Source organism: Neodiprion lecontei, chromosome 6 (genome assembly GCF_021901455.1).
Source record: "Neodiprion lecontei isolate iyNeoLeco1 chromosome 6, iyNeoLeco1.1, whole genome shotgun sequence".
NCBI lineage: Eukaryota > Metazoa > Arthropoda > Insecta > Hymenoptera > Diprionidae > Neodiprion > Neodiprion lecontei.
The window spans coordinates 22,062,561-22,090,449 of NC_060265.1; the positions used below are offsets into that span (position 1 = coordinate 22,062,561).

Below are 27,889 nucleotides of genomic sequence, written 5' to 3' on the forward strand. Positions count from 1 at the left end.
TTTGTTTCAGTCTTTAATTATTGGTGAAAAATCTTCCGTACGATACGTAACTTACCAGAACGAAGAGGATGGTGAACAATAGGTTAGTAGTAAATTATTACACGAATATTGATCTTGGTATATGTATTAAGAACCGGCCTCGATCGATTCGACTATGACTGTTATAATTATTTCGTATACATCAACGATGATTTACCGTGAGTTTCATGCACATGGAATGGATATAGGTACGTTGCATATTTATGAAATTAGCAAATTTTTTTTCATTTGATTCGTTTCGTTTGATGTTCATTTCGAAGTCTGATTCGAAAAAAGATTCTATACGCTTTCTCCGCATCAAATTATACCTTCATATTTATATATAATTGATAATAAAGGTTTACATTATATATGCAGTTTCAGCAATTCAAATATTACATGAGTTGTAGTATTGATAAATACTAAAGCTGTAGTTGATTAGATACTTAAGTAGCGGAAATATTCGGGGTAGAATAGCTGTAGACTATAATAATGTGTTTACAATAGTGTAAGTACAATATTCAAAACAAAAACGGTGCAATATATACAAGGCATTATACTCCACGCACGGTTTACTAAATTTTAAGAGAGATGACATTAAAATTTTAGATGACACGATCACGATATACTTGTATTAAAGCATACATGAGATACATAAATTAATAACAATCTATCATAGAGGAAGCTTCTCGTAAAAATAGATTACATATGCATGGGGTAAAAACATATATCGCTGTATATCGTTACGATTTAGAGGGTACATGTGATGAATCGTAGAAAAAAAAACAAGGATTTCCAACTCGAATGTTGTAAAACTCCACAAAAAAAAAAAAAAAGTAAAAAAATTAAAAAATGTTGAAATACAAAAAAAAAGACAGCAAATCTTATGCAGTAGTTGAGTAATAATCGTTGTTGTAATTCAAGATTACAATATATACTACTATAATTAAAAATCAGGACGGTAAACATGAAATGGACGTAACCACAAGCAAAATTTATTATTCCGGCACAAATCCTTATGTTTGCTAATTATTTACGAGGTGAAAGTTTTTCGTTTATTCAAAATTTGAAAAAATAAAAGAGGCACCGCCCAGCGTGGATTCCTTGAATGGCTGCAAGGAAACCGGGCGATACACAAGCAGCTGGGTATTATGAAGAGTCCTCAAAATTCTACGATTATAAAATCGTTCGTATAATTGGTGTGAGAATCAAAATGATAAAAAGACGAAATCGAAAAATACAACCCTCTGAATAAGTGGCAACGAATATTGGATTCGCAAGTGCTCCGGAAGCAGCAAGTTCTTATCGGTCATGAGGAATTAATTTTTTCCCTTTTTTTCAATCGCACAGCATGACGAAAAGGCTCGACGAATTTTCGAATATTTCGAGTTTTACGGATGAAGAAGTAATAAAAATGTATTTGCGGCGCAAACTGTCGCGATTGTCAGTGCTAGCTCGACGGGTTTGTGGGAAAGAAAAGATTGCAGGTCTCGGATAAAACGCAATAGTTATGGCTCCGTAGAACGTTCGTAGAAGCAATACATCATATTATACGTAATACTGTATAATACATGAGTATTCGTTAGCTAATACATATATATATCTATATGTATAACTTAGAAAAATTACGATCTCTGTTCAATGTCTGTTCTGTATTTGAGTCATTGAACTTGAATATGATGCAAGACTTACCGCAGTACTTAATTGATTAATTAGATTGCGTTGTTAAGTCCAAGAAGGAAAATTATTGTTTCCCATATAATCGCAGAAAAATTTGTGTCGAGATCCTAAGCTACTACAAGTACCAGTTGCATGCGTTATACCTATATTAAATATTACATATATATATATATGTATACTATAAATGTGTGTATTCATTGAACGTGCAGATTTAGGAATAGAAAGTTGTCTATATAATACACGACAAACATCTCATCTATGATAATATACTCGCGTGTCATAGATATACGTATATATGTTTATGATCGTTCGGTGTGTTAAAAAAAACTATTCTTAGTGCAAAACTGCGCGCTGACATTCCATATATGTAGCTGCACCGTCTATAACGGATGTTTAAATATTTGTCTATGCTTATCCGCGTAATATTATATACAGGTATGTATTCCACGTATAATGAGAATCAAATTATCGTGAATCTGTGTCTACGAGCTTAATAATAATATCTGTGCAAGTCTCGAGTATAACGAAAAGTTATTATGCGTGTTTAAAAGGAATTATTCGTGTTGTGTAGTCACAAGGGGCCAGTCGGAGGGATTAGACAATGTTGAATTACTACACCGGAGACTATCGGCTAGTACGCACATCCGTGTTTGCGCTGCATTCGTTTGGAAAATCAAACGGGGTCGCTTTGCGCGGCTACTCCCAAGTACGATAACGCGAGTCAATTTAGTTCGAGGTTTCGTGGAGCCTGGTCTGATCATCGAAGAAATTTGCATGCACGCTTTTAAAATCCAAAATAGCGAATTATTCGCGCCTGGCACAATGAGCTTGGCTCGGCTCGGAGCGGCTGTTTATTGTATAATTATACCCCGAGGTGATGATGTATTCATAGTAAAGATACTCCGTAGATCGTCTACGTATATATACGTTACCAAATTGATCATACTATATTTTTGACGATGTATCATATAATCAGATCACTGCTGCTGAGATACCTTTAGAAATGTTCTTATCTAAGTATATTCTTCTCCATCTTCTTCTTTCATTTCCGCATTATCTACACTACTTTTCCATGCGGATACTCGTTCATAAATTATAATTTTTTACAACATGCTTCATCAATACGTAGTGTATTTTCATTTGCACATTGTCCGTGTTTATCGACAAAAATTATGCAAAAATTACGTTTCCAAAGATTTCTTTTAACAATAATTTTTGTCACATTACTGCTACGTTGCGAATGCTTAGTTTATTATACACATATATGTTTATCATTCATTGCTACCTAACGGAAAGGAAGAAATTATATCATTCCGTAAAGTGAATTATATATTATACTGATGCGGCAATAAATTAATATGTTGCCATCGCTAGATATTCGAATTGCCGATGCAATCAAATGGTACAAGGCCCTGTATAGAAAGACGAGTTGTAGCGGGCAGTTGAAAAGACAACGAACGTATTTATATATATATATATAACCCTATACTATGATTTTTAGTGTAACCTAATTGTGTATGCGTGATAAATTATTGTATTTGATCTGGAAAAGAATGTCCTTCATGTGCAGCAGTAGCCAGCGTTATGTTCATTTCCGAGTTGTAAGGGTTAAAGAAAAAAAGAAAAAATAATCAAGGAAATAACTAACAAATTTTTGGAGTAACGCGCGTGCACTAGTTGTAAAAATAAGTAAAATTAATCATAAATCCGTACGTATAATAGGTACATTATGATACCTGGATATACATACTATAACTGTACTAATAATTAGCGATTAAAAATTTACCCGTTCCGTCGCAGTATGTATGTATTCGCTTCCCGGCGCTGTTAATTATTCTTTCATCTCTTTATGGGACCATCGCATTTTTTTGCGAGGTATACAAGAGAAAATTTAGAATTTAATCATCGAATGTTATGAATTTTTATTTATTTATTTATTTTTTTTCACTCTCTTTTGGAAAAGAAAATTTCCGTATGTCATTTATACCTCGACGTAAATTATGTACATACCACTTGCAATTTTATTGAAATTTACGTTCGGTTACCAATTCATAATGCAGATAGAAATAATCACCAATTGATATTGGACAAACTTTACTAATAATACTCTCGTGATTATCGACAAAGTTGTTTTTTTTTCTTTAAGTTTCACCTACTTACGCACATGATAAAGTACAGGATGAATTGTTTGATCATTTTTGATCCCGAGTATTTTTTTCGTTTAATAGAAGTGGAAGTAACTCGTTGAGGGCTGCTATTGTGAACCGACAATAAGCAAAAAAAAAAGCACAACTCCTTGTAACTAAAATTTGGGAGGATATTTCGCCACTTTGCTTGAAAAAAAAACGATAATAATGTAATGATTACTTGTTTCAATTGTGACTGTTACACGTTACGCCTGATTTGTTTTATTTTATTCCTCTGTTTGTAATTAGTTTTTCGTTCCAAAGCCGCAAGGCACTTTTGAGTAACCGTCGCCTATCATTTGCCGTAATTCATATCGCGTGAATAAATTATTAATCGTATATTATATTGTAATATTTAACCAGCTGGTGTATGGGTCCGATTTTTGCCTGTGTAATAAATAAAGGCGTGTTCTTAAAAGATTATGTATATTCATCGAATTATTTCGAATCATGTACAGCGTTTAAAATATCATGTCATAATATTCTATTCATGTAGAGCATCGAAAATTACACCAGCTCCGAGCTCTGCCAAATCCGCTTGATGTGAAATTGTTATATTTATTGACAACACCCTTCAAACGATTGGCGATCTCTTATCGTTAAAATTATAATACATGATATTATATTTATAGTAACCAACTACCTTGATAAAACTGTATAACGATGTATAGATATGATGTGTATAATAGATCATTTTACGACGGGTATCACCTTGCATGGGAACTCTATGTATAATGTATATTGTTACCAGTATTATTGTTAGACATTGTTTTCATTCTCATTGTTAGAATAATCACTGTTGCAAGAATATTTATGAATATCGTCTGCTTTGAAATGTTGAAAACTGTAAGCATATTCGTGATATAACGAAATATGCGGCGACACTGTGTACTGGAAATGATGAATGATAAAACTGCAGATCGAAAAATTATATAAAATAAAGTAAAATAATCAGAGCAACTAATCTCTAATCACGTGAATACGATGTGTACCGAAGTTTAATGTATATGTATGTCACGTATGTATATCTACATATATATATGAGAAATGTGCTGAAGCAAATAAATCAATATAAACCACACGCGAGGTGATTGCAGTGATTGAAAAACTTTATTCAAACATGCCACGTACAGTATATGAAATTTTCAACAAAATTACATTACTTAATCATTTTGCAGATTTTCACCGGCCACTGTGATCGGCGCATTCAAATAATCCGTCAACTTCGGGGGAATTTCTTCGTACGTCAAATCTCCGTTGGACATTTTCTGAACGTACTCCAACATCTCGATGGTCGAGCTCATCGTCTTTTGAAGCTCGTCTGGAACATCGTTAATTAATTTGAAGCAATGTGTTGTAGGTGCATCCGAACATGCAAATGCAGCTACTGATTCGTTTGCCTAGCTGCAGGCGTCAAGTGATAAGTTTCACCGAAAACTCTCGGTTAAATTACCTATTGCTGGGTGAGACACCGACGATAAATCGACGGGTGAGACAGGCCCTTTTATGTCGCCAGCTTCTTTCATTAGCAGAAAGGTATCCTCGTCTAATGAATGCGCAAAAAAAAAATGAAGACGATTTTAAGAATCATGCAGCATCGTTTCTCTCTGAGATAATTATTATTTCCATTTTCGTTCGACATACCGTAGTTCATGTCTCTCAAAAAAATCATCCTGTTTCTTTCTGTTATAAAGTTTACGTCTTTGATTCGCTGATTCGTTTTTTCCAACAGTGATCGATTTAGCTCGACGCGTTTTATTAGCGACGCTAATTGAAGCTGAAACATTTCAACATAATTATTTCCCCAACGTTTACACGAATTTTTCTTCAAATACCATTTCTGCGCTGTCACAAATTCTTCCGAGCTACTGAATGCGAACTTTTCACAGTACATTTGAAAACTGAAACGATGATAATCGTGATATAAAAATCGCAAAATCCTAACACCTTACGTCAATACCGGTTGGGTCCAATTCCTGGTCGCAAATACCCTGCGTAGTGAGTTTTCGCTTCTCATTTTGAGGATCGTCGATAATGTCGGTAAGGAAAGAAAATGGCTTGGCCGTGTTGGCGTCAATTCGAGCTAGAGTTTTTCTAATATCGTCGGGTGTCATTACGTCGACGTCGTAAATTGTCTTCGCCGGTTTTTTCGTCTGTAAAAGCGTCTCGACGCTTCCTTCACGCTGAATCAACTCGTCGAAAAACTTTTTCTTCTGATTAGATTTAGATTTTTGCCTATGCGAAGTCTCATCGAACTCCCGTTTATCATTCTTGCTCGATATTTCCGAGGATGGCGTTGTCGAACTTTGGTCAATCGACGACGGGTTTTTATTCGCCACTCTCAGTTTTTGATCATCGGTCGCTTTTTTTCGTGTAATTAATTCCAGCGTTACATCAGGCTTCGCTTCCTTAGGGATCGACTTGTTCGCAGATAATTCAGCATCATCGCGTGGAATCAAATTCAGTGCAGAATTCGCGGACCACGATGATCTGTTTTTACCACTTTTTACGCTAGGGTTTTCGAAAATTCATAGCTGTCATGCATCAAACGTAATATAATTTCTTATTTAAACTAATGACTTATCTCGCTATAATAATGTCGAACCCACCAATTAACTCTAGTTGCTATCTTAGACACGGGTTTGCTGTTGCTCTTCGTTGTAGCAGATTTCGTTTCTCTCCTGTGAATTTACGAAATAAATAGGTTCATAATGTCAAATGAGCGTTTATTTAACGGCAAATTGCACAATATTCTCGATAGCTCACCACTTGTTCATGATTGCAGACTCGTCTGCAGTAAGTTGAGTGATACGTTAACCTCGCAACAAATTTAGTCAAGAGCTGAACAACTGAACTGCACGGTTGAACGGCTGGCAATGGAACAGGTGAGATCTACAAATTGTTGCTATGGAATACATTATATAAACCTAGCGGATGTTTGGTCAATGTAAGCGACTGCGGGTTGTCGGGTTATACAAGAAAGCAGCCAGCTACAGTAATTTACTCATTGAACAAATATCACCTTACGATAGAACGGAAAGATTGTGATAAAAGTTCACGGAGAGGAGAGAATTCTTGAACCAACAAAATAAATTTCGTCGGAGTCCATTTATTACAAAATAGTATTCCTTGTTTGTTCAAAATCCAATAACTTCAATTCAACAATTTCGATAAAATTAGTTTGTCAGAATGATTGAGTCAAGCGAATTCCTTAATTCAAGAAAAGCCTTTTTCTTGTCGCGACCGAGTGAAGTATTAATTCGAGTGAACCTTCTGATGTGTTTCCGAAATTGAGTCAACTACACATCATTTCATTTGCAGCTTATGTATTGTGACCCGAAATGGCATGTTCGTTGACAGAAACAATTAGGTACTTGAAATAAAATAAGTACATGATTCTAGTCAACGGTAAATTTACATCGATCGAATACTTTGTTGATCCAAGCGGAGCAATTGTTTGGCATAACTGGTTGATTCAGTTGCACTGCATGATTTGTTCACGAGGTAAGAGAAAGACCGCGTGCTTTGAGACAAGTAGAGAATATATTCATCAAAAATATCATTGTACTAGTACTGGCTCCGAGAATAACGTATAGTCATTTCAAAATTAGTGGATTTGAGCGACCGAAAAAGTTGCGCGTCTCTCTCGCGGTTCGACGCTCGCCCACGAACGTGCTCGAACACATGATACGTGTCATCGAGTACGTAACGCCAATTCAGCTTCAGGGAGTTTCTCCTTGAAGGCTATAGACCTCCCGGGAAATTCGTTTTTCTCAAGTCCATGCAGGTCACCCTAAACGGCACGAGGAGGTCGCAAGACCGATCCGGGGCCGATGGGCGGGCGAGCGTAGGAGCGAGCGAGAGAGAAAACTTTTGAAAGCGACCGCCGAAGGCGCGTCGGGCCCTACCAGCAGACCTTCTAGGCCAGCGGCGCGGTGGTGGGGGAAAAATAGCGAGACGCGTGAGGGGCGCGGCTAGTCTTATCACTTCGGCTCTGATCACCAAGCAGGTAGGTCGCCCTTCGGCCGTAAAACTTTGTACGGCGCTAATAAATCAAACCGAACAACGTTCCTCGACTACTTCCCGCTCACTTCAACCTTAACAATTAACAATAAATTTGCCGGTTTTAGCCGTTGATTATCGGATTTATATTTTACGATTTTCTCGGATACACTACACTCCAAATAATTGTCAAGTATATGAAATAGGGGTAAAATTTTCTGATAAATCGATTGCCGTTATTTGTTTTCTGGAATATTCTAACGTTGAGAGAAAAACCCAAATTTTGGAAAAAACAACAAATCAATTTCTGAAACATGTCCAAAACATCTCCAAATCGTCCGAAACGTGTTTCTTTACTCAAATAAAGGCATTTTGAATCAATATTAAAGCGAACACGTTGTTATGTAAGTATAGTGTTTACCGCAATTGACAATAACATTTAGTATGAATATTACTTGACTCAAATAATCCTTTCTCTCCGTGTAGATAATACCAAGAACCTATTTCACCTTGTAGTTTTGTTAATATTCTCATAGTGTAGATGTTATTCTATATGGGTAGGAAAGATGAAAAATTCTTTCCATTTTCATAAGTAACATTTTATTCGAGAAAAAATTTCGGCAGATATCGGCTATAATATAAAACTTTTTATAATAAAAATGTGTACAGAGATTTGAACCGATCGTCGAGCGACTGACTACCTAGTATAATCATAATTAATGTTACTTACGAAAAAAAAATAAAAAAATAAAAATCCATATGCACGTGCAGTACGATTTATTCTAACATATTCGAGGCGGCCATCGACATCTGTTTTCCATGTCAAACAAATGGCACACTACACCGGTGGCCCTAAATATGTCAGATTCAATCTATGGCTCTGTACATATGTTATAATTTATCACTTCACCTATAATATATTGCAGTAAATAAATACTTCATTATATGTTTATTTGTTATTCAACCGCGCAATTGACTAAAACGTAAATAATCCCTCCTATATACTAGGTAACCTATGTCTCCCAATCGTTTCATACTATACGGAATATTGATAATAATTCGTTATACTTAATCTACATTCCGTTATTATGATAGTAATTAGAATAGTAGAATAATCATTGCCGCGAATTACTAGAAATTCGAAATTGAGGGTTGACCAGCCAATTTGTGTACTAACGCAAAATCAGGTGATAGTCCCGGACGAAAGATAAAAACCTTCCAAAGTTAACAGACTAAATTAAACCTTCCAAAGTCAACAAGTAGACTAAATTGTGAACAGTTTTCAGAACGAAAGTAAACGTCTACAGGACACTATCTTATAAATTTAAGGAATCGTGGATTACAGAATGGTTTTCTACAATCTCCAGGATCCCAAGGACGGCTGAAAACCGCGTATTTTTTTTTAAACTACAATCGTTTTTTTGAATTGGTAAAAACTTGTTTCTTACCCTTCAATAACTGATTAAGGTGATTGAACGCGAGTTTTAATAACAATTTATATACCTTATATGACTACAGATTATTTAAAAACGACATTTCGCGAGAGTAATCTTCTCGCATTACGTTAATTAACCGTCGGTTATGGGATTATGTATATTGTATTCAAGTATTACAGGGATAATCTTAAGAAATCTGCGAGTAAAAATCGCATTACACACTGTGTTACTTTGATGTAATCAATCATCGGGACTTTGACAGAGGCGCGTAAAATCGTCTTCGGACGATTTTATGGTTATAAATCCCAGAATACGTATAACTATATCCAGTGCAATACAAAGTGATGATGAAGTTGATACAGTTTACAGATTTAGGACCCAATAACGGCTCGTCATACGAATATATAGATTTAATTTAATTATGAGAATGCCACGCGGTTCATTCTGATCGACATTTCCTTGTCAGTGTGTATGTTTATCTTCAAATCGTATTTCGTGAATTTATCTTACGTGAATTCAGATACGATTTGAGTATAATATGAATGTTAATATTATCGATACGCTAAAGAATCACACGACGTAATTGTGACAACTCAACTAATGCGCTGTTAGAATCGATCCATTAGTATACCATGTCGCAACTAGATTTAATTCACACCTTTGTTTTCTTCCTGTTTTTCGTTTTTCTTTATAATATATAAAACTATTTTACACAAACAAGTGTATAGCTAATAGGTAGCTCAACATCATAGGGACATTCCTTTACCAAAATAAGCGATCTGACGATGTGTTTGTAACAGTAAAAATGGAATACAGTAAAATAAATAACATTATTCGGTTCCGAGGATAACACCAAAAAAAATATAACCGATAACAATGATAACAAAAGTATCCAGTCGTGGTGCGTGACTTGATATTCAACTAATGAGTATCGCAATTAGGAACGAAAAATTGACCCGAACAATAATAAAAATAATCTGCGCCAACGAATCAGGCAAACATTGAATTTTTTTTCATCTCTCCCCTTTGTTTTGTGAGTGCAAAAACAAGTTTGTTGAACATGTACTGATGCAACAACTGAACTTCGTACTCGACAGATGGGATTGATGAAAAACTATTATGCTTGACACGAGTAATTGGCAAAGTTTCGAACAAAGCAAATAATTTTTTGTTCTAAACTTGATCATAGGTTAAGAAAACGAGAAAAACAGAACAAAGCAAATTGAGTTTGATAAAGGAAATCCCACGGAAATTGATCAAAGTCTTTAGCAGCCTTGTGTACAATACGTGTACATAACTGTTCCGATTAGCCCTTACAGCCATATCAAACGAACAAAACTGATGTATCTGTAAACCTATACATTTAGTAAAATTACTAAGGAGAGAAACATAAAGTATATTCATTACAAATACGATATATCACATCTAACTAGAGTCTAGAAGTATATTAACCTGGCGTCCTCTGGGTTTTGTTCGACTGGGCAGTACGGACATTTCAATCTGGAAACAAATTGATTTCTTTAAAAAGTGACATTGATATCAGTGTGTTATACCGCTACTTTATCCAAATGTCGTACTTATTAGCACTAGTCAATTTGTTGAGGGCGTCTCGTGAAATTACATGACCGCAAACCAACTTCATTGGTGGATTATTTTCGGTACTCTGCTGTCGTAGAATTGGACACGCGAATACAGAGTGATAACGGCTCTGCTTCCCCAAGTCTATTTCGATCTGTTGAGAAACAGGTGAAATTGCCTTATCTTATCTCATATACATCTCGACTTTACACTACACACATATACGTCAACTTACAGGAAGCTCATCCTTTCCATTCCAGATACCAGTCACTTGTCGCTGCTGCATCACTTGTTTGATATTTAAAAGCGCAGGTAAAGCGGTGCATCCTGCATTTATACTGCACAAAAAGGATAATCTTAGAACTGATTGTATGTAGCAGCTTTCACTAGTCTGGTACTGATTTGTTCTTATGATTCATAAATATTAATTTCAGGACTTACCAAACGGAGAGTGGACTGTCGACACTGAGACCCAATAGTGTACACGCCTCTTTAGTAAAAACATCGTGAATATCAAGCCACAGCGTTGGATTTAATAAATGACTATAAGGTGAAGACTGTATTCCATTGGGTAAATACATAAGAGTCCCCATCAGAGACTGAACTTCTTTCTCATATCGTGCAACAAACTGTGTGAGATTTTTTCGGGCATAAAGAATTGCCTCGCCCTGTTTCGCGGGACCTTGTTGGACTAGTCTTATAAAATGTAGTCTGTGCAGCTTGAATTCTAGCGACGAGTTCTGAAACGTAATTACTTTGTCACTTTATTTCTTCCATAATTAAGCACATATTTCAATCTGTTTTGTTTCTGATATTTCGATTCTTGTTTTGTGCCTGGAAAGACTTTAATACTCGTTTTACCTGAGCGAGAAGTGCCTCGCGGTGATTGCGCGCCCACTCTAAAGCCGGCTCCAAGTTACGTTGCTTCAGACAATCCAAAATGTGGTTCAACTCTGTGAAGGGTTCCTTTCTGCCTTCTTCAGTCCTGATTCCAGCTTCCTGTAAGTGAAACAAAGACGCTGTGTGAAAAATTTCTCATCTATACCTCAAAAAGTAGATGTAAATATGAAATATAACGTACCGACGCGAGTTCATCGGCAATATCCAGCATTCCCTGTCTGTAAAAATGCTGGCAGATAACCTGGTTGAGTAGGTGTGTTTTTTCAGGTCCAGAGAACACATCTTCTCTACTTGTGCTAGCAAAGTCGGCAATGAAATTCCTGTCAATGGCTTTCCCAACTTTTGAAACTGTGCTGTGAAGATCGCGATGATCTGTCGCTAATCGCTGCACTGTATCCCGGACCTTGGTCATCGCTTGATTTAACACTTGTATTTGACATTGTGTCAATTCGTGATCGGGTGGACCTGATAGTAAAGAATTTTCAAATTTTGTATAAAGTATGGAATTTTAAGAATTATCAATAAGTAAGACACCGAAAAAGAAGTACGATTACTAAATGAAAACATCCTTAATCTATGTTTGTTAAAAGAAAACATTTCACAGCTAGATTTTTCTCCAGCTAAGTTCAACTCGATCGAATTAAATTCGGTTACACCATCTAAGATAATCAAAAAATTTCGAGAATCTACGGTTCGTGATTGTAAATTTATGACAGAAGTTGCGTGCGTAGATCAACAACGTCTTTTATTGAGGTTATATCGCAGTTTTTTAATAGCTGCTCGTTGAAATGGCGTTGAATTGGATTGCAAAACTTTCTACTGATCGACCAGAATTGATTGATTGTGTTAATCTGACAATGAAGGAGGGCGACGAACTGAACGTAAGAAAAAGTGGAAATAAACAAAGTGTCGGGAGTGAGATGGCAGTTGGTAACGACGACATGGACGTGAAATATAACGTTGTTTGATTAAATTATGCTGATAAATCGACGTGAATTTTCGTGGCAAAACAACAAGCCTGATTTTCATTATCGGCGGGTTAAATATGTGCGTTAAATCGGGGTAACGTCTGAAGGAGAATCCTTTGTTTGTATGTTCTAAGGATATGTAAGCCTGCTGTAGGGAGGAAACTCACCGTTTTCGAGCTCTTTTTTAATGGATTCGATGTGATTTATCAAATCCCGTAGCACAGTTTCACCGTGGTCGTCTATCGCACTGAATTTCAACAAAACTTTGGCAACTTCGCGCTCGACAGCATTACAAGCCTCCATTATTGTTTTTCGCATGATGATGCTGCGTCAGTGTGACGTCAAAGGTGCTGCTGCGCGCTGGTTCGCCAATGTAACGCCATCGTCGATTGGACGTGACGTCTGCAGAAGTGAAGGTAGCCGCCAATCGCGAGACAGCGCGCGATTCGCAGTGCTGACCGGTCGCTGTTTGAACGTGACATTTTTACCGATCGAAAAGCGGAAGATTTTTCTGGATCTACCGCGTATTTGGCTACCTGTATCTTTCACACGTGACAATTTTCTTTTTTTAGCTTCATTTTAAGTAAACTTCTCGTAGTCAAAAACGTGAATGGTATTGTAAAAATAGAGTTTCCCAGATACGGTTTACGGTAAAAAACTTCAACTCCAAAGCGCTTTAGAAACTATCAACCTGCTATGATCCATTATCACTTTGCTATCAGTTACAATAATAGGATAGGAAAGGGCGGAGGATCGTGCATGAGATTGTTGTGGAAGTTGAATCGCAATCCATATGAAAATCTGAGATAAGGAGGGACGTAGAAAGATTGTATCAGTTTACAGTAAGTTTTTGATAACGTGATACTACCGTTCTGCAACCCTGTGACGGTGAGAGAGTTGAGACCAATCTACGAGACGCCCGCCTTAAATTGATCATAAATTCTTTTCGATAGGCATCTCCCCGTGATATAATACGAGAAGATAAGTCCCAGGATGGATGAAGACTTAAGTGATAAGCGTTTACATCAGCAGACTTGATTACCCCCACGCTGGCATGCGGTGGGCGCCTGTACGTCTTTTTGTTAGCACACATATTGTGGTCACAAGCTGAAATTTGTCATGCGCCATAACTCGTAACCAACCTGCTGTAGCCAGTTGATCAAGATCTTCTGCCATGGCTGCTCCTAGTGTAACACTCAACAACGGTGAGAAGATACCAGTTCTTGGCCTTGGCACCTGGCAAGGCCTCGTAAGTCGCTATATCTGCATGTATTTATTTTTTACATTTTCATGGTTTTTTCGTTATATTTATCACGTTTTAACTACTATTCGCAAGATTTTCCAACGCCATATGTTACACGCATATTTACTTGTTTCTCGTCAATTTTTCTTCGTATAACATCTTTATTTCGCAACCCCTTGCTTGAGGTCTGATATGGTATAAACTTCGCAACGGTATTTTGATTTTTTTCCATCCGTGGGTTTCTATTTTACGCAATTTCATTATTCTATTTAATTTCAATTCATCCCGCAACTTAGGCTCATTGCTCTACTCAATGATCTACTCTAGAACTACATAGTGAAATCGTGCATACCAATCAATCTATCTAATTTAATTTTTCATCCTATACCGCCTACAGCGTAACTTGGAGAGATTGGGATATTCTTTTATGACCTAGTGTTATCGTTCTCAATTACACGTGCGGAGTAGAGCTGATTATTACATAACTGAAGGAATGTTGTGTACGTAAAGAAAGAGACGAACATTCAACCAGTGACGAGTTTCTTGGCATCTGAAGTAGACTTTACGATAATGAAATTAGTTACGTAATTAAAGTCGATGACTGTATATACTGTTTGATAATTTCATACGCATAATAGCCGATTCCTGTGCGTTTTTTAAATGTAAATCCCGTTTCATTGTTCAACGGCACTATTCTCTACTCATTAACCAACATTATACCGGATGAGTCTTGCCAATAGACCGACTGATATAAACATCCTTTTGTGATTATTCGACACAGATATGACTTCTAGAATTCTTCTTGTTGTGATTTACTTCTCGGAAACTGTAACTTTCGGGTTAACTTGTAGAGTATAAGATATTGGAAGCAACTAAATCTATGCCCTGTTTCCAGGTTTAGAAAGGCCCATCCTGTATATGGGCTATTCCGCGTCAACCGGATCAGTCATCTCTCAGATATTTTTTTAATTTGGCATGTGGATTGTGTAAGGGGAGTTAGATTTTTGTGCCAAAGCGCGAATCTCATAATGCAAAATTCGATTTTTTATTAACAATAACAAATTAGACTCCCATTTTTTTCAAAAATTCATAACTTCGGCAACAAATTAGATACAATTTTTTTTTTTTTTTCAAATTACGCGGAAAGCTCCATAGAATTTAAAAAAAAATACGAAATGGTAAAAAAAAGTTGTTATCAATTGTTTATTTAACAATTAATTTTTCAAAGATTTTTAAAACAGTGACCGACACGATCAAAAAATTTTTTTAAAATTCTGACATGTTCCTTGAACTGTACTACAACCTGTGAATTAATTCCAGAGGGGTGTTTTTCTTCGTTTTCGAGTAAAAAATCATTAAAGGTGTCGATGCGCATGAAATTGCGGCGCGTCGAGTCTCTACGTAATGGCGGGCGGCCGGTTGCCGTCCACCGCTACCCCGCGGCGGCGTCGCGGCGTTATTTTAGAGTCATTTTCACGATGTAGGACATGATTGAAAAATCTGAAAAAAATACTGTACCTTCACAAGGCCTGCTCAAAGCGATAAGTGAAGTTTCAAGAATGTGTTTTTCACCGTTTTTTTATTACAGAGATTCAAAATAACAGTTACGCACCATGAGAGTGCACATAAATGATAATAATTACATAACTTGCTACTTATTTTAGTACTTATAATCACCCCCGAAGATATGTGGAAGCTGCGAAATGAACGCACTTACAATTATATATTTCATACAAATAAATCGCTTATTCTATGGATACAATCTATTAATCTTTGATCAAACTGGGCATTAAACTTAGAAATGTGAGCAAAGGTTTTCGTCATAACTTACATGGCTATCTTAGCGCATAGATTTACGGGTAAATGACTCATCAGAGGAAGAGTAAACCCTACATTCTACAGTTTTTATAGATAGAGGTAAAAATGAATGGAATCGTCGAGTGCCTTCAACCGTTATTGCTTGGTTCAATCGCGGCTTCAATAATTTTTCATGTTCTTCGTGTTCGCTGTTGCTGCAGAAGTCAAATGCGATATTTTTTAATGCACTCACACTCCATTCGAATAATTGCCTTGGAGTCAAAATAAGATTTTCATTGGGCCACTGTAAGCTTGCACGTGCAGCAAATCTTTTCACAGTTCCACCAATGCCATCACATGGACTTTTTCCATGTGACGTTGCAAAGAAATGCCATTCAGCCTCGACATTGAAGTCGTCAAAATGATGAGTCAAATTAATGAAGTTGCTTTTATTTTTATATTGTGCACTAGCACCGTCAGTAAAATAAATCATTTTCTTGATAACTTCACTACCGAAGAACTCAAAAAGCTTACCGATTAGTTTCTTCTGAAACAGATGGACCGCGACTGTATTATGTTGTAGATTTTCTGATATGATAACGAAGCTTTTATGCTTTAAGTCCTCATTTTCAACATAATACACAACAAAAGGATGGATGGTAGCTTGATTGTTATTCCAGTGGAAGCTTTGAATTTCATCTTGAACAACAAATGCATAGTTTTCAGCAAAGTCACCCAAAACTAAGAACTCCCCTGGTTGTAGACGATGTTTTCTGTCTTTCAAATATGCACTTTGCTGTTTAGCAATGAAATCATGTTTCTTGAGGGCTATCGTCTGTTCCTTTAGCGTCTCGAGGAACGTTTCCGTTTCTTGCGTGATCGTTTCTAAAACAGATCGATCCGTATGAGTCCACCGTTTGTAGCTAATACTTTCTACGAAATTATCGTCGAATAAACTTTCCATTTCGTGTGTAACCATATCAAAACTTGGACAACTACTACAATCACCGAGATAGCACAAAGGATTTGGAGAGTCACACGATATCTGTTTTATCAAATCGTGGTACGTTCTTTTGAATGTCTGACAAATTGAGCTAACCGCCACCAACATAAGTTTCACATTCTGGTGAATTTTGCAAACACAAACTGTATGTGTTCCTGTTGGTCCAGCTAAAATACACTGCTTTGGGCGGAGTTCCGCGAATTTTGTAAATCCAATTTTATCATTCGGATGCTGTTGCTTGAACGCGGCGTAAGCTTCCTTCAGATCACACAAAACAAGTCGTTTTTGGACTTGATGTTTTGAACCATCCACATCGCGAAGAGTGACAAAATCTTTCTGACCAGGCATGATCCGACTTATTTCATCAGAACAGTAAAATTCCACTACATGAGAGACAACATCATCACAAAGAGTGCGAGATGGTCTTGGATCTGGGGAGGATCCAAATCCACGCTCACTTTGCAATATTTTAGCTTTACGAGCCATTCTATATGAACAATCAAATTGTAACTCCAATTCTCTGATGGACCAACTACGAGGAGTCATTGTGAGATATTTAATTTTGTCCGCGACACACTTCGCGTTGATAAACAATTCTTTCACATCACACAACAATTCTTGCCCGATATCATTCTCAAGAAACATTTCCACACTGCTCTGTTCACTAATTGGTGAAGGTGAAACAAGATCGTCACCACTCGCATAATTATGATTCATATCACTTACCTCGTTTTTATCAGATGGAGTAATTGTGTTGCATTTGTACAATTTTATTCGACAATCCATGCACACATATTCTCCTAGGTCCGGAAACTTTTTCCGTAATGCTGGTGTCACTGGCTTTACCAAATTTCGCACCCAATTATGGCCAACTCTTTGGAAAGGATTACAGCACCGTTTCACATCTGTTGTAGACATTGCTTTCAGAAATGAATTACTTGTGTGAAGAATGAGACGATGTATTGCACTGATCGCTACACTGGTATTCGATTGAATGTTATGCATTTTGAAATGCTCGAAATTTATACTCGTTCAGAATAGTGCTTCACCCACCCAACAACTCTTCTGATTGGTTGAATTCCACCAATGGGGCTAACATAATGAAGGTGCATTTCAATGTACCTGACTTTAGCCAAATGACCCCTTCGCGGAATCGAGGTGGTGACCCGGACTACCTGGATAATGAAGGATTTAGGTGACGCATGCACAGGTGGACGTATTCCATATCCTGGAATATAGTGCTTCACCCACCCAACGACTCTTCTAATTGCTTGAATTCCACCAATGGGGCTAACATAATGCAGGTGCAATTCAATGTACCTGACTTTAGCCAAATGACCCCTTCGCGGAATCGAGGTGGTGACCCTACCTGGACTACCTGGACAGTGAAGGATTTAGGTGACGCATGCACAGGTGCAGGTATTCCATATCCTGGAACAACACTTGACCTGTGTTCGTAATTCATGTTTGAATCATAATGCGTCATAACAAATTTCGAATCTCTGTAATAAAAAAACGGTGAAAAACACATTCTTGAAACTTCACTTATCGCTTTGAGCAGGCCTTGTGAAGGTACAGTATTTTTTTCAGATTTTTCAATCATGTCCTACATCGTGAAAATGACTCTAAAATAACGCCGCGACGCCGCCGCGGGGTAGCGGTGGACGGCAACCGGCCGCCCGCCATTACGTAGAGACTCGACGCGCCGCAATTTCATGCGCATCGACACCTTTAATGATTTTTTACTCGAAAACGAAGAAAAACACCCCTCTGGAATTAATTCACAGGTTGTAGTACAGTTCAAGGAACATGTCAGAATTTTAAAAAAATTTTTTGATCGTGTCGGTCACTGTTTTAAAAATCTTTGAAAAATTAATTGTTAAATAAACAATTGATAACAACTTTTTTTTACCATTTCGTATTTTTTTTTAAATTCTATGGAGCTTTCCGCGTAATTTGAAAAAAAAAAAAAAATTGTATCTAATTTGTTGCCGAAGTTATGAATTTTTGAAAAAAATGGGAGTCTAATTTGTTATTGTTAATAAAAAATCGAATTTTGCATTATGAGATTCGCGCTTTGGCACAAAAATCTAACTCCCCTTACACAATCCACATGCCAAATTAAAAAAATATCTGAGAGATGACTGATCCGGTTGACGCGGAATAGCCCATATTCTCTTACTCTACTACGATGAAGCAGTTTCAAGGCCAGCCTTATATACGCAATAAAAAAGAATGGCATAATTGATTAGGCAGATTTGAGACCTATAATTCGATGAAATTCGATGGTCTATTCACCCATTTTTAACTATAGTGGGCATATAATGAAAATAATTAATTTCTTCGAACTGGTGGTTGGTCGTACAATGTATGCATAATTTAAATTATAACGTTACAGGATGACCCAGGTGTCGTGGAACAAGCTGTTAAAGATGCTATCGATGCTGGATACCGACACTTTGACTGTGCCATGAAATATGGCAACGAGGATGTCATTGGCAAGGCAATTCGAGAAAAAATTTCCGAGGGAGTAGTCAAAAGAGAAGATCTTTACATTGTTACAAAAGTAAGAAACCGAAACGAGCCAATTTTCTGTTAAAAAAATTATACTTCAAATAGAGAGACAAAGAATCAAATTATCATATGTTACAAGTAGTTTGGGAAAATTAACTTCACATTTTTGTGACAATTACAATTATTGTAACCGTCGTGAATGAGATAAATATTTTTGATGATATTAGACCCTGTAATTAAGGCCCGAAATACCCTTTCAACACCTTCAAACGACTCAATTCGCTTTTCAGTAACTATACAAAATTATCGATCGAAATAATGCGCCCTATACCTACATTAACAATCAGCAATTATTTGTCCACAATGCAGCTCTGGAATGACAAGCACAAAAAAAAGGATGTCATCGAAACATGCAAGAAATCTTTGGAAAACTTTGGATTTGACTACATCGACTTGTACCTGATACACTGGCCGATTTCAGTCGAAGTGAGGATTATTAAAAAAAAAAAATAGTTTTTCCTTCATTTGTTATCCAAAAATTAGTTGACTTTCAATTGACCGCGTCTGCATAATTCAACAGTGATTACCAATCGTTAAATTAGAGCTTGAACTATTTTTGCCTTATACTATTCGAGCTCCTAAAGCGTGTTGGTTTCTTTTCACAGGAAGCAACCGGTGACTTATTCTCTGGAAAGTTCGTCGATATCCCGCTCGAGGAAACATGGGAGGGAATGGAGGAGTGTCATCGTTTGGGTTACACCAAGAGCATAGGCCTCAGCAACTTCAACTCGGTGCAGATAGACCGCATCCTGAAAGTGGCAAAAGTTAAGCCGGTTGTTAACCAGGTCGAGTGCCATCCAAACTTGAACCAGAAGAAATTACGCGACTTCTGCGCAGCCCGAGGAATAGTTATAACTAGTTACAGCCCCCTCGGCGCTCCTCGCAGGTCTTGGTTTAAGCCGGGCGACCCCCTCGTGGTAATTGACGAACCGGAAATCGTCGCGATAGGAAAGAAATACGGCAAAAGTCCTGCTCAAGTCGTGCTTCGATATCTGGTACGATGGTATAATATACTTGAAATATATTTCAAATGAGATACGGGGTTTTTAAAGTGATACAGGAAAAGTGTGTGAGAAATTCAAGTTACGATTCTTACCTTGCTCATTTTTTTCCAGATTGACATCGGCACCGTCCCAATTCCAAAGTCCAGCTCGAAGAAACGCATCCAGGAGAATATCAACCTGTTCGACTTCAAACTGACCCCCGAGGAGGTGGCGACAATCGACAAGTTCGACATTGGCGTTAGAGTTACCCCAGTTGAAGAGTAATTAACAATCCTGACTTGTAGTTAATCGATCTGCGCGTATAAAGGAGTGGTTGACTGGAATGTGATTTTTTTTGTTTCAGGTTCACTGGTCATCCGGAATATCCATTCCGTATTGAGTTTTGAGGATTTTGCTGTTTTAAAACTTTACTTAAGCAGCCCTACTGCTACATTTGATTTTATTTCTTTTACACCATAATTTTATAACTAAATTCTAGATCGCAGTATTTCCTTAGCGTGCCAAATTACAAACATTGTCAATTGTGAAAGAAAATATCTTCAATCAATAACTACGAACTGGTACATCCTGATTCCACAAATGATGCTTCACTTTTAGCGAATGAAAACACAGACAGTGAGTGGACGTCAATTAGTAATGTACAAATCTTGTTTATATTAAAACTGTAGTTGGTCATTCTTGTGCGCTTTTACTAACAAAAATCAAACAGTTATCTATGGTTTAGATTTGTACATCAAATTTTACCTCGGTTCCGTGACAAAATTGCACAATATCGGTACATAAATTTCAAATCACTAGCAAGTAGAGCTCAGGAATGCCGAACACTATCATGAGTAAAGAAGTAATTTCCGTACAAAATATATCATACATTTTCTAATAGATTTCCAACTGCGCATTTACCAAAATTATTCTGACCATAGCTGCCAGTATCATAGAGGGCAGTCTAATTACAATGTTCAATTATCTGGATAAAGTCAAATGTCCGTTTCATTGATAGTTCAAACTTCAAAGTATTGTATGCGCTCTTCGAGAATTGTGTGAACTATTTATAAAAATCTATCGACTAACGGCATTTGTACAGGAATTTTCAATTATTTGCTTTGACCGCGATTAGTTCTCTCTCCTTCACTTCTACGTAAGTAAATGAGAAAATCTACCAGACATTGTAAACATTCTTGTATTTTTTTCGGTTTTTCATTGTGATTGTAATTGATTGCTTTCCCATTTAAAAACCACCCACAAACAAACTGAAATAATAATTTCAGAGCTTCTTCTATGGTAAACATTCCTCACTATGCAACCTTTATGAGGTGTACACTTAATGGGAAGGTGCGGTAATGCTTTGAACAAGTCCGTGCACCAGTTTCCAATTAGTACAAGACTACATAAAGCCATTTCTAGGATGCAATGACGAATTAGCAGGTCTAGTTTTTAGCCAGACAATTCTCCAGTGGCTAATTAGACTATACCTGTTAATAGTTTGTTTTTTTTTCATAAGATACATGCGAATGAAAGACATTCCAGTTTATGTTTCAGTATAAGCATTTCATTTCATATAAACGCGAGACCAATGCCGTGCGTTATCACGACTTATACACAAAGCAACTGGTTTCTCGTCCTAAAATTTTATATTTCTGTCAACTTATGTTACAGAATCCAAAAATTTAAATTTATGCTCTGTACGGCTTCGAAAAAACGCAGGGACACAGATAAGATTAATTATAAAACAAAATGATGTGACCCCTGGCAAAATACGTTAAATCTTTATCAACAAAGATAACGGTCGATGACGTTCATCGCATGTCGTGGAGTGTTGCATAAGCGGACCTCTGCGATGTCAAAGATATCGATAACATTCTCATTTCTGATCTGGGTATACAGAATCGACGATGTCCGTCGCCTGTGGTGTGACAAAAATCGAGAAGAATCGTTGCAGCCTTGATAAAGGTCTCACAATATATCACCAGGCGTCGTTTCGCGGTCACCATTTCAAAGTACAAGGTACAATAAACGCTTGATGAAATAATTGAAAAAGCCGCAACAGACTCCCTCGGAACTTCCTTCGAACATCATGAACGTATCAAGTCGTAGTTACTGTTCAACGGTGCAGAGCTCGCGTTCACATCCTCTGGGAGAGGACATCCTCTCTGGGATCCCAACGTCAAGCCTCATTACCATGACGAGCAACGCCATGACGTATACACGTGGTAACAGTGGCATGGCACAAGTGTGCGGCGAGTTACACATTGTGAAGCATATTATGCCACCAGTGTTCCAAAGACTGGCCTGCACCACTTAACCGGACACTCTTGAGGTCACCGAACCAGTGGAAAGTTCCGAATGCTCGAGCTTAGGGCTACGCAAGCTGGGCTCTCCGACCACGTGGCCGGCGTCATGTTTTACAATCTGTATATTGTATACACCTATACATGCACTTGCGTGACTATGTAGAAAAATTTCCGACCGGTTGTGAATCATCGTTCATTGGCGGTAATCTAACGCAATTGCTGCTCCCAGCCTCCTTGCAATGCCTGGTGGTAAAATGTCACCATGCCACCCCACGCTCTAAAATTATTATTATATACTTATACACACATCTCTATTCTCGTTTTCATCATTTCTCTTTGTCGCCCTTTCTACTTTTACTTCGGTTGCTAACGGAATCTTTTTCCAGAATTCTCTGGCCCTTTGACTATTCGACTCGTCGGTCGGACTGTACAAGGGATTTTTACTACCGCCATGCAGGAACCACGGCAATGTGGTCGTTCGCTCATTGTTAGCAATCCTGTGCGTGCAAAATTGGCCAATTATTTTTACGAGAGTCCGCACGGATTGTAATTCGCATATACAACTTTATCTTTTATACTCCAATATGCTACACGTTGGTCTGTAATGTTGCAAAGTTTCCTTCTACATATCTTCGTACACCGTTTATTTACTTTTGAATTTCCCACCTCAATTACGGTTCGCAGTTCGGAGTTCAAGTTTGAACGCAACCACCATAGCCCGTTGAGGAAAGATAAATCCCAAGCAGTGTTCATAAGCCTCCTGTGTCCCTGTTCGCACATGATTATCGAAGAGAGTAACTTTTATCCGCTGTACTGAAACTGTTTTTCTATACAACTTTGCTATGGAAAAAGTTTTTCAACTGTGAGTACCATCCGTAAGCGTGATTTAATCGTTGTCGCACATGTTAGTAGAGTAGTCTGATACATATTTGAAAGAATCGTCAACGACGATCGAATTTTCCCTAATCTCTCGACACGCCTGTGGCTCCGCGACCCGTTCCCTTGACTTATTAGCGTCTTATCTGTAGAATCACATTTGAAGTTTCGACAAAATTTATAGATATTAAACGTACGGAAACTACGTATACATCCACCAAATTTCGTAATGCTTCGAAACATAGGGTGTAATACTATTTCGCAATTGAACGGTACTGCGTTAATACTTGATAACGTCTAATCTGTATAGAACCGTTATTCGTAGGACAAATTTTCTGTCCTCTGTTCGTCGATTCAGTAAACAAAACAATAATATCAATTATCACAAACTAACCGTAATTGCAGCATGATGCCAGTCCTAACCTCGCCCTCCATGACTATAACACCGTCATGTCGGAATGAAATTAGATCGCCAAGTTTGGATTTCCTTCCTTCGAATGCTCCAAGTTTTCGCCAACGAAAAAGGCTGTTCGAACCGATCATTAAATCGATTGAGAAACTATTTGAGCTCGACATCGAGGAGGTGGATGAGATCGGAGAGGCAAATCGCGATGTGACAAATAGTCAAATTGACAGAAAAGGTTCGCTGATCTACGTTTCTCCTGCGATCCGACGTCGAGAGTTATTCATAAATTCGGATTCACCACCAGCCTTTTCTGAAACGGATTCTTCGATGCTAGAAGGATTGGAAAATTTAAAATCTTGTGCACGGAACCAGAGAACGATTCACTCCTCACCGAAGCTCGTTAATTCTCACTTTGAGGATTCTGGGTTCATGAACTGTTCAATCGAGATGGTACCGTGGGTGCAGAGGTCGATCTCAGATCTAGATTGTTCTCAGAAGACTTTGACCGGTGAGCAAGACAGTGAAAATAATCCAGATTCGGATGATCGGGTCTCGTTTGATTCATATCTGCAAGGAGGAGAGGATCATTCGCGGTCTTTCGGCGTGAAAGAGATCGAGATGCAGCCACCGAAGAATGGCAACGTCGGCATAAAACCATGCGCCAAAAATCTCGACAATCGCATCAGTGATAAGCTCTCAAATGATAAATTGGAGGCCGAAAGAAACGCTCTTGACCCTAACCGTGGTGTCGAGAAATGCTCGGGCCACAATCAGTCGCTGACAAACATTGAAGTCGAGTGCGAGGATGACGCAACTGCCAAAAAATCTACCAATACCAGATCTAGAAACGAAACGTTGTCGGGCTTCGTTCATAAATGTAGCCTAATTTGTGCCAATCATTCTTCATTCCCGTCCAAAGAAAACTGTTTAATTTTTGATGGACTCAGCTCTGCTGGCAAACGTAAACAAGTTCGTAAACGGCCGACTGGTTCCGATAAAGGGAGACATGACAAAATGCAGGGTGAAAATTCGACGATCTCTGAATGTTTAGAAGCGTCCACCTTGTCGGTACAAGCTGAGGATTATCATTTGATACACAAATTGGAATCCATATCCCTACAAGATATAACTAACGTGAAATCTTCAAAGACCGAAAAGAAGATACCGAAACTGATCGTATTCGAATAATTCCCGAACCGCTTTTAGCATTTGCTCATCCAAGTGTATTATGACCATTCCTTTTTACCAATAACCATTTAATTTTACATCGTGATTAAACATGTATCTGTGTTTCATTTATCCTTATTCTTAACTGAAAATGTATCTTTTAATTGTTCCTTGAAGTAATATGTACCTAATTATACATGTATCGTCGACGTATTTCATCTAACCTTTTGTAAAGAGCAACTGGTCTAATAACGATTATTTCTAATTTGTGCGTATACAAGGTACTGTGATTTTTGTAATAAAGACCCTCGCTTATCTATAAATTTTAAATAAAACTAAAACCCACTGTCGCCCAGGTGTAATATTATTAAACGTGTTTTAGAATGTACAGTACAGAACAGAAAATGTTCAAACTGGCCGCCTCGGAGCTCCAGAACATATGGTTACGTTTGATTTTAGCAAACGAAGATGACCCAAACAGCGTTTAAGAAGGTGAATCAGATTTGTGTACATCTTGGAGGACGTCGGTTATTGCCAAGTGGAATATTTCTCGTTCGTCAGAGATTCTTAATCCCTGTATTCAAAGGTATGCAAGAATTATAAGAGCAAATAAAATAATGTCCCTTTCAATAGCGTGTTTTATGGTTCTCGCCTACACACAAGCACATATTTAACGTCCGTTAGACCGACGCGTGGTGAACATGATTCTTGCTCGTTTATATAACCAAGGACACGTGCGGCAATCACTTTGTTGCCTGTCGAGGAAATGTAATCTTCATCATCATCACCATCATTACGTACATTCTCGTGATGCATGGTTCGTCACGTCAATGTGCGCGAATAAAAATGGTGCAATTTTTTCACCAACACTGAACCAGCCATGAGTTGTGACTTTTGTCCAATAGTTTAACAACCATACCGTGTTTTTTTTACTCCTTGTTTATTGTTGTCCATTTTCTGTCGATCTGGTAATCGTTTATATGACCGCCTACAGGGAAAAACATGTGCGTCAGATAAAACGATAAATGTATGTGACACGTACGATGATAAGTGTTGCCTGAAATATAACGTGTCTGAAGAAAATGTCAACCGTCGTGTACGTTGGAAATATGTAAAAATATACGTGTTCAGTGAATATGACAGCAATTAATTACGGTATCTGTAACGTATATTTAACTCACGTTCATTTTATCGATTTTAAATGTCAAAGTTGACAGCAAATTTCAGTCACATACATTTTTCATGTAACTTTTTTATTTTGTCCGAACCTGCCAATCAGAAAATGTATTCGTAATTTTTACCAACAGGAGCCTTACAGTGTAAAAATTGGAATATCATACTGGTCATCATCAAAATATAACTGGAGTGAAATGACTCCACGTAAAAGGCTGCTGTCCCTCCAATTGCAGACAGAGATTTCCCCGATTTACAAAAACGCGACTGACGACCCGCGATTCACGTGGTCAGCAAGGAAAACCGGATTAAAATACTGGCCAATCACACAGTGTATTCGATTTTCAACAACTCCAGTGGAGATGGTAAAAATGCCGGAAAATAAGCCGTTGATCGTCTTTTCAAGCAATAATACCGCCAATTTCAAGCATTCAGTTGAAAGAAATAACATTACGCCGATCAAAAAGACTCTTTTCGAATCCCCATGGAATCCGCAACCATCACTCAACGAGACCTTGACGGTCGATGAGGAATTCGATGAAAGTTATAGTCGCGGAAGATCCCCTTCTGTCAGTTTTCTCGAAGAAATCATCACCCTCAATGAAACTATAACGATTTCGGACGAGGTAAGGTGTCACGGAATAATTCATTGCCGACAATAGAACGATCCCATAACACCATTAACACTAGACTGACTTTTGGAGTGATTCAGGCTGCTGATATGATTTTCAAAATCATCCCCATATTCTGTCAGCACAATCATCCGATACGGCTACTGAGTATTTGTTTATCTCTTAATTGCGACATTTACAGGAAGCAATCGAGACACCGAAGTCACAGGATAACATCATCCGCAGAATGAATTACAAGGAGGTTAAAAATTCTCATACTTAAGAAAAGGGACACGCGGAGCTTAAAAATAAATTCAACGGGAGAATGAAGAAAAAAATCGGATCTCAGTTGCGTTGTTCGATAAAAAGCGACGATTCAGCCATTGAATCAGTCAAATTATCAAATTCGGTATTTGAAGTTCAAGCATCCAATTCTGAAAAGTTTTTACCATCTTAGCCGCGCTGATCACGTCGATATTATTCAATGGGTAACGTAGTCCCTGTTTTTTTACGCTGTAGATTTAAGTTCGATCAAAAGAGTGCTGGAAACATGAACGTATTATTTGAATTGTTTACAATCGTTCTTACGGATATCCGGTTTTACTAGAAATATTTGATTCTTATTCTCTTAGGTCATAAATCTTCACCTGTCTTAATCAAGAATCACGCATGCATTTGTATAAATATCTTTTATTAGATTTGTAGCGTATGATATATCCTGTTATTAGTACAATTATACATTAGTTCTAAGATGAAGATTCACGCTCATTTAAACAGTAGCTAACAACTCGTTTTCGCATTCAACGAACGCGTTAAATCATAGTTATTTTTTCTTAGAATAAAGAATTTTTCACATCCTATAATAACCATATTATTTTTCATCATTAGGGATTAATTACGCGAAATATTTTTCTTAAAACGATCCTTTTACAGTTCAGCGCGGTTCTTGTACACAAATGCTTAGGTCGGCTGAATTTTT

At 37.5% G+C, this 27,889-nt stretch overlaps 4 protein-coding genes across 9 annotated transcripts in view; 2 read left to right on the forward strand and 2 right to left on the reverse strand.

Moving 5' to 3' along the window:
• Positions 1-4,965, forward strand: part of LOC107224609 (synaptic vesicular amine transporter) — a 31,869-nt gene extending 26,904 nt beyond the window's left edge. For both annotated transcript variants that reach the window (XM_015664727.2, XM_046742936.1), the window contains exon 12: positions 11-4,965. In XM_015664727.2, the coding sequence (XP_015520213.2) occupies positions 11-82 (72 nt within the window). In that variant the 3' untranslated portion in view covers positions 83-4,965. The remainder of the gene's footprint in view (positions 1-10) is intronic.
• Positions 4,966-4,975: 10 nt separating this feature from the next.
• LOC124295178 lies at positions 4,976-6,661 on the reverse strand. The gene is made up of 6 exons (XM_046744069.1): positions 6,651-6,661; positions 6,494-6,565; positions 5,837-6,395; positions 5,529-5,661; positions 5,338-5,430; positions 4,976-5,205 (listed from the first exon to the last, which is right to left on the reverse strand). The coding sequence occupies exons 1-6, from the start codon at positions 6,659-6,661 to the stop codon at positions 5,048-5,050; spliced, it is 1,026 nt and encodes a 341-aa protein (XP_046600025.1). The 3' UTR covers positions 4,976-5,047.
• Positions 6,662-8,469: 1,808 nt separating this feature from the next.
• On the reverse strand, positions 8,470-13,096 carry LOC107224600 (E3 ubiquitin-protein ligase RMND5A). 2 transcript variants are annotated; one of them, XM_015664710.2, is made up of 7 exons: positions 12,936-13,096; positions 11,982-12,265; positions 11,762-11,899; positions 11,342-11,640; positions 11,136-11,238; positions 10,900-11,054; positions 8,470-10,840 (listed from the first exon to the last, which is right to left on the reverse strand). In XM_015664710.2, the coding sequence occupies exons 1-7, from the start codon at positions 13,084-13,086 to the stop codon at positions 10,759-10,761; spliced, it is 1,212 nt and encodes a 403-aa protein (XP_015520196.2). In that variant the 5' UTR covers positions 13,087-13,096; the 3' UTR covers positions 8,470-10,758. The 2 variants fall into 2 exon arrangements, with proteins under 2 accessions (XP_015520196.2, XP_015520197.2); XM_015664711.2 differs by having other exon boundaries at positions 8,470-10,822; positions 12,936-13,095.
• Positions 13,097-13,835: 739 nt separating this feature from the next.
• On the forward strand, positions 13,836-27,766 carry LOC107220339 (aldo-keto reductase family 1 member B1). Of its 4 annotated transcripts, XR_006905030.1 has the most exons (9): positions 13,836-14,017; positions 19,210-19,377; positions 19,695-19,811; positions 19,991-20,380; positions 20,501-20,649; positions 20,733-21,004; positions 25,586-25,712; positions 26,434-26,925; positions 27,113-27,766. XR_006905030.1 is itself a non-coding variant. In XM_046743912.1 (6 exons), the coding sequence occupies exons 1-6, from the start codon at positions 13,943-13,945 to the stop codon at positions 20,773-20,775; spliced, it is 942 nt and encodes a 313-aa protein (XP_046599868.1). In that variant the 5' UTR covers positions 13,836-13,942; the 3' UTR covers positions 20,776-21,064. The 4 variants fall into 4 exon arrangements, 3 of the variants coding, with proteins under 3 accessions (XP_046599868.1, XP_046599867.1, XP_015514401.1); XM_046743912.1 differs by lacking the exons at positions 25,586-25,712; positions 26,434-26,925; positions 27,113-27,766 and having other exon boundaries at positions 20,733-21,064; XM_046743911.1 differs by lacking the exons at positions 13,836-14,017; positions 19,210-19,377; positions 19,695-19,811; ... (3 more) ...; positions 26,434-26,925; positions 27,113-27,766 and adding an exon at positions 23,959-25,476 and having other exon boundaries at positions 20,789-21,004.
• The last annotated feature ends 123 nt before the right edge of the window (positions 27,767-27,889 follow it).

Excerpts from the sequence above, each read along its gene's own strand:
- LOC124295178 (XM_046744069.1), bottom strand. Across the intron at positions 6,396-6,493 it reads ATAGCAACTAGAGTTAATTG|CGTAAAAAGTGGTAAAAACA; the intron begins GTGGGTTCGACA and ends CGAAAACCCTAG. Across the intron at positions 5,662-5,836 it reads TGGACCCAACCGGTATTGAC|CTTCAATTAGCGTCGCTAAT; the intron begins GTAAGGTGTTAG and ends GAAATGTTTCAG.
- LOC107224600 (XM_015664710.2), bottom strand. The coding sequence starts at position 13,086 with ATGCGAAAAACAATAATGGAGGCTTGTAATGCTGTCGAGCGCGAAGTT. Across the intron at positions 11,641-11,761 it reads GCGAGGCACTTCTCGCTCAG|AACTCGTCGCTAGAATTCAA; the intron begins GTAAAACGAGTA and ends ATTACGTTTCAG. Across the intron at positions 10,841-10,899 it reads AAATTGACTAGTGCTAATAA|AAATCAATTTGTTTCCAGAT; the intron begins GTACGACATTTG and ends CACTTTTTAAAG.
- LOC107220339 (XM_015658915.2), top strand. The coding sequence starts at position 23,520 with ATGGAAAAAGTTTTTCAACT. Across the intron at positions 23,540-23,958 it reads ATGGAAAAAGTTTTTCAACT|CATGATGCCAGTCCTAACCT; the intron begins GTGAGTACCATC and ends CCGTAATTGCAG.